Here is a 10,370-nt window from a genome sequence, read left to right on the forward strand (position 1 = left end):
TGGGGGCCTGTGTGCTGGAGGAGGATTCGGGCTTGCTTTCCTAAGGAGCTGTTTCAGGGCCTGCTAGCATCTGAGCAGGACGGACCTGCGGGCAGTGCTACAGGTGGCAAGGCCTCAGCCCTGCCCTCCCTGGTCAGGTGCGGATGGGGCACAGGATCCAGGAGCAGGGCCAGCTCAGGGGTGGCTGTCAGGTGATTGAGGGAAGCAGTGGGGCAGAGCCCACAGGCCCCTGGCTCCACAGAACCTCCAACACAGCTTCCTGGGCTGGCCCCAGGGTTCTGACTCAGCAGGTCTCGGCTACAGCTGTCTCTGGCTGGCCTGCCACGAGGGGCATGGCCTGTCTTTGGTACCCACTTCCCAGGGGTCATTAAAGCTGAACTGGCCCTTCAAGGTGTGTGCCATGGCACGCCTGAAGTTTTCTGGGAAGTATTTGCTGTGAGGAGGGAAGAGGCCAGGCCCCTTTCACCTTGCCCAGCACCACAAGCAGAGCCTGGGGTGGCGCCAGAGCAGAGACGAGTCCCAGGTGGCCTGTGACGTGAGCCTGTCTGGATGTGCCCAGGATGGAGAGAGAGCAGGGACTGGGGCACGTGGGGCACAGCCCTGCTGCTGAGTCTCTGCTCTCCATCTTGTCCTTGACCTGTGCCACTTTCTCCCAAAGAGCAGTAGGACCGAGCCCCTTATCCTCACCCTATCCCGAATCTCCTTCCTGCTCCTGGGACACCTTGAGGGGCCGAGAGCACAAGACCATGAGGGGGCCTCGGCACTGAGCGTGTAGGTGTGCTCCGTCCTGGGTGTGGGAGCCTCCAGCAGGTGCGTTTGCAGCTTTCATAGCTTCTCCCATCTCAGCTGGAGCCTGAGATTCTACCAGAAGTCCACATCCAGAGCGTGTGGATGGTCGCCTCTGAGCACCCTGCCCTCCAACCCAGCAGATCGTGTGTGTGTGGAGGAAACGAGGGAGCATTTACCAAGGCTGCTTTCTGCTGTTCCCCGGGTCCAGGCCCTGAGGTCTGTGTCCAGCCCCCTTTCCAAGGGGCTGTGCAGTGACTCCGAGCCTGGCCCCTGGGAGCATTATGGGCATTGACCCCCGCAGCCTCCAGAAGGAGAGCAGCCTCTCTCACCTGTGACCATGCATACAGGCCTGAGTCCTGGGTAGCCCTTCAGGGCTGGGAGTTGTCTGGCAGTCTGCTGGCTCACTCACTCACCTGCTCCTCCCACACATCCTGACGTCAGTGGTTCCTGGGGCACAGGGCTCAGCCACTTCCAGTAGCAGGGTCTCACGTCTCCACTGTCAGGGCACTGGAAAGTTCCTTCTTGACACGAGCTCAAACTCACCCAGCCTCTGACCAGGCTGCCTGCTGGCCATTGGGGCTCTCATGAGAAGTCCTAACCTAGAGCTGTGTCTGATTCCCTAGCTCCAAGAAGCCCAAGAAACGCCCAGAAGTAGCCATGAAGCCCAAACCCTCACCCCGACTCACCATCTTTGATGAGGAGGTGGACCCTGAGGAGGGGCTCTTTGGCCCAGCTCCGAAGCTCTCCTCCCCCAAGGGCCCCGCAGAGGACATGCCCCTCAAGGACCGTAAGTAGAGCCTCTGGGTGTTCCCATTCCTCTCGGTGACCCAGCCAGCCTCTGTCAATGGCTTTGGACCTACCACACGGGAGCATGATGGAAATCTCCTCGTTGTCCTGTTTCAACATGGTACAGACTCAGCTTATGGAGATTTTCTGCTGGAGAAATCTAGCCTTGCGCTTTGTGTCCCCATAGCCTGGAACATTCCAGGGCTGTATGTTTATTGTCCTCATACTGTGGAAGAGGAGGGTGGTCATCTTTATCACTTGAGAAGTATGGGTTGTGATTGGTGCAAAAGCATCTTTGTCATTCCGGGGCCAGGTGTGGCCACCGGCTGGAAAGTAGACACAGCCACCCTAGCTGTGCTGTGACTCTGTACAATTTGGATTGTGATGAGAGATTTTGTGTTGCCTGCATAGACCCCACGGGAGGGTCCTGTGCAGATCTGGAAAGGGGAAAGCCGAGTGGCCTGGGAACTTCTGTATTTGTCCATAGGTCTGATCTTTCCTTATCACACCCAGCTTCTCATTCAGGGTGGAGAGTAGATGCTCCCCATTGATGCAGCCGGCACTTGGTGACCACCCACTGGGGCCAGGCTCTGCTGAGCCTGAGAACACATGGATGAGAAAGACACAGTCCTGGCCTCAGGATTCCCACAGGAGACCGGACATCCCCTGACAATTGTAGGGCAGCCTCTGAGCACCTGTCCCTTGCTCCCTTCCTGCCCTCACCTGGGCCCATTCCTCTGGTTCTTCTGTGCTCTGCCTTGTCCCTTGCTCACTGTCTCCTGGCTGGGCCAGCCATCTCCACCCTGTCCCCCTCTGGCAGCTGAGGATGGGCCAGGACTTCCTCTGACCACTCTGCTCCTGCCTTCCCCACAGCCCTGAAGTTGTTTGAAGATCCTGATCTCGGCGGCGCTGTCCCCCTGGGTGACCCCTTACTGCTGCCTGCTGCCCATAGGAGTGGAGGGCCCATGCCCCACCCGGAGCTATTCAGGTACCACCTGCCCCCAGCGGTGCTCTGCCTGCTCTGAGAGTACCTGGATGGAGCCAGGGACCCATCTCAGCGTGGGAGCATCTCACCAGCTTCGGCCTCCAAGGGAGGCAGTCTTGGCTCATCAGAGGCAGGAGCCTATGAATGGGCACCGGCCAGGGGGCAGTGGCAGGGATTGGGGCAGGGGGTGGGGGTGGTCAGCAGCCCAGGGCAGCTCAGCAAGTTCCAGAAAGGACTTCATGAATGCAAGTCTTTTTCTTTTCCTTTTCACACTCATACTTTAAAAGTTTATGTGAAGAATAATCAAATTAGGTAGTCGCAAGAGCAAGTGTAGCTGGCATAAATAGGTTTGGGAACAAGTCAAACGGACTCTTGGTAGCTTGCAGCTCTCCCAGAGGGAGGGAGCACAGATGTGCTGGACAGTGGCTGGACCGGGCAGGGTCCCATCAGCAGGTCTCCGAGGAAAGAGCGAGGCTTAGTCTCTACCACGGGGGGCTCCTCCTTCCAGAGTGTGTGCCAGGCGTCAATGTGCTGGACTTTGCACACTGCCTCAGTCAGTCCTCCAGCCTCCAACATAGGTGCTCTTATCTCCATTTTAGAGAATAGAGTGTGGGAAAGGTGACTGGCCCAAGGCCACAGTTCCCCAGGGACAGAGCCAGGATCGGAATCCAGCACACCGCCCATGCCCTGTCCTCCCCGTTCCTTCCAAGGACTCTCTAAGTACTTGGAGGAGAGGCTGGGAGATCTGCCTCCCACCCTGGGCCAGCAGCTCTCCCTGGGCTTCCGAGCATGCCTGGTATTGTGCATCTCTATTGGGTCACCTGTGCGCCCCAGAACGCGGCTGTGCTCGGCGATTTACAGGAAGCCGAGCCGTCTCTTTCCAAGAACGGTTACGTGGAGCCGGGACATGTGGTTCCGGAAGGCTGTCATCTGCACCCTCGTTAGCAGTCTCGGGCTGTTAGCCCCGTGAATGCCCACCAAACCTGAGTCACAGCGAAGGCCTCTTGTCTGTACATCTCCCCATGGCCCCTGGCATCTGTTCACTGTCATCCTGTGTCTTACCCCTGACAACTCCGACAGGCTGGGAGAAGCTGGGGTCGTTACATCTTCAGAGGAGAAACTGAGGCACAGGGAAGCAGAGCACTAGAGTCAGCCCCAGGGAGGGTGGCAGGGCCCTGCTGAGTGTGCCCTGCCCAGGGAGGCTCTGCCATCTCCAGGACCCCGCGTGACCCAGGGAGGCCACTGCAGTGTGACTTTCCTGGCACAGCCTATTCTAAATCCATGACACCAGCATTTCCCAGCCCATGTTCTTCGGAACTCCGTGCTCCCTTCAGAGGGGTTCTGTGGCCAGACAGCTAGGCAGTACCGGTGTTAAGCAGGACTCTGTGGGCATGAGTGGGAAATACCATGTAGCATTTCACATTCTTGTTGGTCCCTGGGACTTTTTCCTCTGTGGCGTTTCTTGGCGTCCCACAGAGCACTCTGGGAGCCACTGCTTTAGAGAACGTGAGTCCTGCAGCCCTGCCTTCACTCTGCCAGACGTCTGGTGACAGAGAACTGACTTTTTGAGAGCGGCAGCCATGTTTTCTTCTGCTTTGTGCTGGCTCTGTGACTATCCAGGCAGTGATCGGGGTTCCTGATAGCAAACTTCTTAAGCCTCATTCATTCACTGATGGCGCCACCCATCCATTCATTCTGTCACGGCCGTCAGCTAGCACGAAGTGGCATGGAGTGGCGTGCCTGGCAGGATGCGGATAAGCCCCCAGTTCCCTCTTGCTGTGCAGCCACACCAGTGGGAGGCTTCCAGGTGTGGTCTTTAACTGAGGCCTGTCCTCTGCAGGGGCCTGGGGAGAAGAGGTGGGACTGGGGTCTTCAGAACTCCCCACAGCCTCTCCGTGGTTGACCTTGCACTAGCAGGGCCTGGAAGAGAAGAAAGCTGGACCGTGCCTTAGTGGAACCTATTTCTAGCCGTGACTCAGGGAGCCCACGAGGAAAGGGGTGCCCCTGCAGCCACCTGTTGTCCGAGTGTGACTGCCACCTCAGAGCAGCTTCTGATCGGTTCCGAGGGTGTGGATAATTCAGTCCCTCTGAGCTTTTCCTGGGCTCCAGCCTCCTGTGGAAGATGCAGGAAGAACCAGCACCTGCCCCAGGAGGGTGCTGCCTGCAGGGAGCCGGGGCACGTGTGAGCTGAGGTTGTCAGGAGCTGCCTGCCTTGGGTTACACTTCTTGGCATCACCTCAAACCCGGGACAGCTGCCTCTCTTTGAAGGCCTGGCTTGGGCTGGTCCCTCCGGGTCTGGGCTGGGAGGACACCTTTTGCTCAACTTGTCTGCCATCCACAGAAGCTCTGAATTCTCCCTTCGGGGTGTGTCCCCCACCATGGGAGGCTGACCCAGGAAGCAGGCAGGGTGACCCAGAGCTCCTTTGGCAGCTGGTACTTGGCAGGCAGCCCCTCTAGGGGACGGTTGTGCCGGGCGCTCCACGCTCAGACAGGCCTCTTCGTAGCCCTGCTGATGTCTGAGCTGGATCCCATTTACAGATGGGGAGACTGAGGACCAGGGAAGTGGAGGTGATGAAGCGGACCTGAGGCCCCTGATGAAGGAGTAGCAGGAGCAGGATGGGACTGTGCTGTGGGCGCAGTGCTGTGCTTCTGGGTCCACAGTGGCTCTGCAGCCCTGCTGGGTGATGCCACCATCACCATCCTACAGATGAGGACACCGAAACGTGGAGAAGCCAAGTGGCCTATGCAAGCCCCCCACCCCAACCTGGGCCTTCTGCCTCCTGCACCTGTGCCCTCCCTCCCTGACCCCGGCCTGGCCGAATGAGGCCTGTTGAGACATCCTGAGACACTTGGCCCAGGTGTGGGCCGCACCTGTCTGGATATTTCTGCTGGTCGGTGGCTGAAGAAGCATGTAAAGGGCCAGGAACCCTCATTTAGGAATTCAAACATCGGCCCTTGGATTTCAATGGGAATTTTCCATGTAACTCCGTGAAAGCCCCCAGGACAGTGTTACCAGACCCTCCCCCCTCCCCAAACCCGGGTCTCCTGCTGTGGTTCCAGATCGGACCGAACAGTGCACAGCTTCCCCCAGAGGGCAGGCTAGAGGCTGCTGTGCCCCTGGGAACGGGAGGACAGCGTGCTGTCCTCCCTCTGCCCGGCCGAAAGGAGAGTGTGAAAGCACTGGTCAGGGCATTCTTAGCATCTTGTGGAAACGAGAGCATCCCTGAAATGACCTCATCCAGCCCCTCACCAATTGGGAAATGAGGCCCAGGGAGGGGAGGAGACCTGACAGTCACTTGCCTTGCAGTTCTTCTTGCTTTGGGTCTTCTCTGAATCACCGTGTCCCAGATGGGACTGTCATCTGTCAAGGGACAGAAAAGTGGACAGCAAGTGTCCTGGAGCCTGACCCAGGGAGAATTCCGAGGGGACACAGGTGTGTGGAGGTTATCACAGAGTCCCAAGGGAAAAGAGGACTCCCTGAGGAGGCAAGAGGGGTCTGGGTCAGGTCCTTAGAGGCAAAAGGTCCAGCAAGTGTCACCTGAAGGGCCTTGGGAGCCTGTGGCCTCAGCGTAAGGAGGGATCCTCCACCCTGGAGAAACCCCAACCTGGGAGGGCTTCATTGCATTGGTGCCCCAGGAGGGCAGACACACCCAAGAGACCCACCCATCGCCAGGCCAAGTCTTGTTCCTTCACAAGCTGGCCATGGGCCCCAAGCAAAGCCCTTTATCTCTGTACTTCAGCTTTCATATCTGGAAAATGGGGCTAATACCTGCTACCAAACAGTGTCTTGTGATTATTCAGTGAGTTAACGAATGTGGAAATGCCTGGCCACAGTAGGTATTCAGCACAATGTTGATTGGATAGGTGGGTGGGTAGTGGATGGATTGAATGGGTCTTGCATTATGCATCTGGTCTCCAGAAAGTGAGTTCCTCCACCAGGAGCTGGCAGCAGGAGCTCCCTCAGGCAAAGAGGGCAGAACCAGGTTGTGGCATGCTTTTCTTAACTGCCATCTGGTACCTGGGGCTGGTCCTGTGTGACCATCACACTGCTGTGGGCTTTAGTCCCATCCAGTGATGGCTGTCAGGTCCCGGGCCATGGTGGCTCTAACCCTCAGTAGGCTGTCTGGCACCCGTGTGGCCCTCAGTGGGCACCATGGATGGGCAGCCCCACCCCACAGTGGTCAGAGCCCCTTATTTATTCTTTCTCTGGCTGAACTTGGCCTACATAAGGGCTCAGCTTCTGAAGTCTGACGCCTTGGTTCTGACTCAGGCACTGTCACACGCTGTCATCTCAGGCGGGTAGCTTGGCCTCCTGGGGCTTGAACATCCACATCTGCTGGGTGGAGATCAGCCGTGCCCCTAAAGGGTTTGGGGATAAAACAAGATAATATGTCCAAAGTGCCTGGCACAGAGCAGGCGCTCTGTATCTGGCAGCTGTTGCTATTATTTCTTGAGAGGTTGAAGGACAAGCCACCTACAGGGCCATCGTCTAGAGGGGGACCACCTGAAAAGGAGGCCCAGAGGCCGCCAAGGGGCTGGCTCTGCTCCGGCTATGTTGTGCGGCTGCAGGGAAGGAGAAGCCTCCCCTCAGTCCTCCCCTGGGGGCAGGATGGGGGAAGGCCAGGTTGGGGCGGGGCCTGGGCACAGTCCCCAGGGGTGCCTTGGGCCTTGCTCCCTTTGCGGGAGATTCTATTCAGGGCTTCCCCCTCTGGTTCCCTAGAGTTGAAGAAGACTTGGACCAGATTCTGAACCTGGGGGCTGAGCCCAAGGCCCAGCCTAAGCCCAGACCACCAGTGGCAGCTAAGCCAGCGCTACCCAGAAAGCCAGCTGTGCCCCCCAAAGCGGGCCTGCCTGAGGCTGTGGCGGAGCAGCAGAAGCAGCAGCAGCAGATTCAAGCCATGGACGAGATGGACATCTTACAGTATATCCGGGACCATGATGCACCTGGCCAGGCCACCCCCAGCCTCTTCTGACCCTCCCACCCCTGGGCTGGCAGAGCCTCTCCCCTGCAGGGATGTGGTGAGGTGGGCACATGCCCTGCTGGGGTGGGACCTGTATTCCCAAGGGAGGGGGGTGGCCGCCCAGGTCACAGGACCCCTGTACTACTACCTTGTTCCTTTTTTGTTTTGTCTGGAGTGTCAGAGAACCCTGTGGGGCACAGAGAGAGAGGTCACCATAGGAATTGGAGCCCAAATTGTCTCAGCCATGTGGCTGTGGAGGGAGAGCTAACCAGCTCAGCCCCCAGGATGAAGGGAGACCAGAGGGGCTCCAGGAAACTGTATCTACTGCATAGTAGGGAGGGTCTGCCCAGCCTGGGGGGAGGGGGTGGAGTCCCTGTGATGTATGGCTCCTGGGGACCTGTAGGCTCTGAGAAGGTCCCCAGGGGATGGGTGCTGAGTGGGTGCCTGGGAGAGCTCTTGGTTGGGCAGGGTGTCCCCAACCCTGGGCTGGCTCTGGTCACCAGGTGCTAATAAGCAGCATGGAAACTTCCCATGTTTCCAACTTGAGGGAGACCTGAAGCCCAGCCCTGCCTCTCAAGCCTGACAAGCCGCTGGTCTCCCTCCCTCCTCCTTTCCCAGGGAAGGCCTAGCCACACATTGGCCTTTTTGGGCCTCTGGCCCCATGGCCAGTATCCAGCTTTGCAGCTCTGAGCAGAATGGTCATAGCATCCTCTAGCGCTCTGCCTGGGCCTCCAGCTGGGGTGTTCTACTCCCAGTGGGCCTCGGCAGGACGCTCTTGGCTGCCACTTCGAGCACTCTGTCCAGTGGCACATGCGGCCAGGCCTCCCCTGTCCCCCAGATCTGGACATGCTCACTGGCCTTTCAGCAGTCGGGGCCGCCTTTCCAGGGAGAAGGAGCCCTGTGCCGGAGCAGGGCCAGTGCCTTAGACTTCTCCTGGATGCCCCACACCCCGGCACGCGGGTCTGCGCATGGCACAGCGCTCAGGAAATTCTCAGTGAATGATCTTTAATAGAGCAAAGAATCTCTTTTTTGATATATTCTTTGTGTCCAGAACTAGTTTTTAACGAAACACAGTTTTTAATGAAACACAACCACTGTTGTTCCTTGGCTTTTCCTGCTTGACAGAGACATTGGAAGGGGGTTTGGGGCTAGGCCCCCAGACGCTTTCCTGATCAGGGCCAACAGCCAGCCCTGAGGGAGGCCCCCTGGCCAAGCTGGATTCTTGCCGCCTTCAGAGTCTCTAGAACCCTGCTTCTGTGCTGTGCCTGGTCCTGCGGGGTGGGGGGGGTGGGGGGGCGAGGGGGGGGAGGGAGGGATCACTCCCTCTGCCCTGTGCTGTGTCTCATGTACCCTGGCACCCTCGTCAGCTGTCCAGTCTGAGAAGACTGCCCTTCTCCAGCCTGGGCCAGAGCTACAGGAAATCGGCACTTGTGAGGTCTGAGAGCTGAATGCCTTCTCCTCTGGCCTCACCCGGCCTCCAAGGCCGCTCTCTCCAGGGCCCGGAACTGGCCCCGATGGCTGCACTTCCCTTTCACTGCCAGACCTCCACGTCCCCACCCCGGAAGGCCTCGGAGAGAGTGAGTGCCGACGTGAGGGCTGCCTCTCTGTTCCCTCTCCTGTGCCAGCTCCCCACTCACCACCGCCCACCAGCTGTGGCATAGGGGCAGAGGGCTCAGCTGGCAGGTGCCTGGAGCCCTTGGGGGCTGACCCGCTGGAAAGGGTCACAGATGGAACCTGCCATTGTGGTATGGGTGGTGTGGGTTCATCCACTGTGTCTGGTGCTGCCTAGACACTTATGAAGATGTGCACGTCCCCCGTAATGATGCTCAAACTGTGGCTGGTTCTCCACCATGGGTCTGTGACCTACTGGTGAATTGATGACACCCAGTAATCCAATAAAGTTCATGTCAGTGACTCATTCCAACTGGTGTCTTTTTCTGTGCCTGGGCTGAGGGGGAACAATGGGGGGGAGGGCATCTATTAACAGTGAGCTCAAGGGAAGCTGTCCTTGAAGGACCCTGGGGTCTGCCACAGCTCCACTTAGCCCTCCAGGCTGCTGCCTGGTAGGGCGAGTTGGGGCCAGAGGGAAGATTCCACTGTGTAAACTGAGCCAGAGGGACTAGAAGCCCAGGCCCTGTAGGGGTCATTGAGTCAGTCACTGGCCAGCCAGGACTCTTGAAACAGTTTGGAAAGAAGACCCTTCCCTTCTCCAGACTTACTATCTCCTTAGAGTGGGGACTGGCCCAGGCTTGGACTGGTCTTAGGCCCTTTACTCTCTGATATCACACAGCCCTACCAAATAAACCCCTCCATCCATACACAAGCCTGTCCTGGCCCCCACACCCCTGCCTGAGCTCAGATTCTGAAGTGCTGCTTTGTGCCTGGACCCCAGAGGTCCTGGGCAGCTGCCTCTGTGACACTGACAGTGGCTGGAGAACTAGATATGGGTCCCCAGGAGCCAGGGAGGCCCCAAGCAGGGACAGCCTGTGGGCCAGCATTGGCCTCCCCACACTGCTTGGTTTTGGATCTCATAGCCAAGCTTGAATTGGGGTCTTGGCTCCCAGGAATAAACAGTTGGGCTCTTCTGAGAAGGAGCCCACAGCCAAGAGCCCGCAGCCGAGAGCTCACCGTACAGAGAAAACCGAGAAGTCGAGTTTGGGGCAGCAGCCTTTGTTAGGAAGCCCCTGTGAGCCCTGCGGACAGGATGTGCCGTCTGTGGCAGGGGCCCCGCTCCCTTCCTGCATTGTTCCTCTCAGGAAACCAGGAGCTCAGTTCTTCTGGAAAGTCCCCATTCTAGCTCCTGTCCCAGCCAGGCCATGCAATGGGGCTGACTGGAAAGTGCCCACCTT

At 58.3% G+C, this 10,370-nt stretch overlaps 1 protein-coding gene across 1 annotated transcript in view; it reads left to right on the forward strand.

The window, feature by feature from the left end:
* HS1BP3 (HCLS1 binding protein 3) overlaps nt 1–9,439 on the forward strand; it is a 31,466-nt gene extending 22,027 nt beyond the window's left edge. Inside the window, exons 5-7 of the mRNA XM_045447607.1 lie at nt 1,413–1,576; nt 2,449–2,563; nt 7,281–9,439. Coding sequence (XP_045303563.1) covers nt 1,413–1,576; nt 2,449–2,563; nt 7,281–7,533 — 532 coding nt within the window. The 3' untranslated portion in view covers nt 7,534–9,439. The remainder of the gene's footprint in view (nt 1–1,412; nt 1,577–2,448; nt 2,564–7,280) is intronic.
* Nucleotides 9,440–10,370: the final 931 nt, after the last annotated feature.

The sequence above is a fragment of the Leopardus geoffroyi genome, chromosome A3 (genome assembly GCF_018350155.1).
Source record: "Leopardus geoffroyi isolate Oge1 chromosome A3, O.geoffroyi_Oge1_pat1.0, whole genome shotgun sequence".
NCBI classification, from domain to species: Eukaryota; Metazoa; Chordata; class Mammalia; order Carnivora; family Felidae; genus Leopardus; species Leopardus geoffroyi.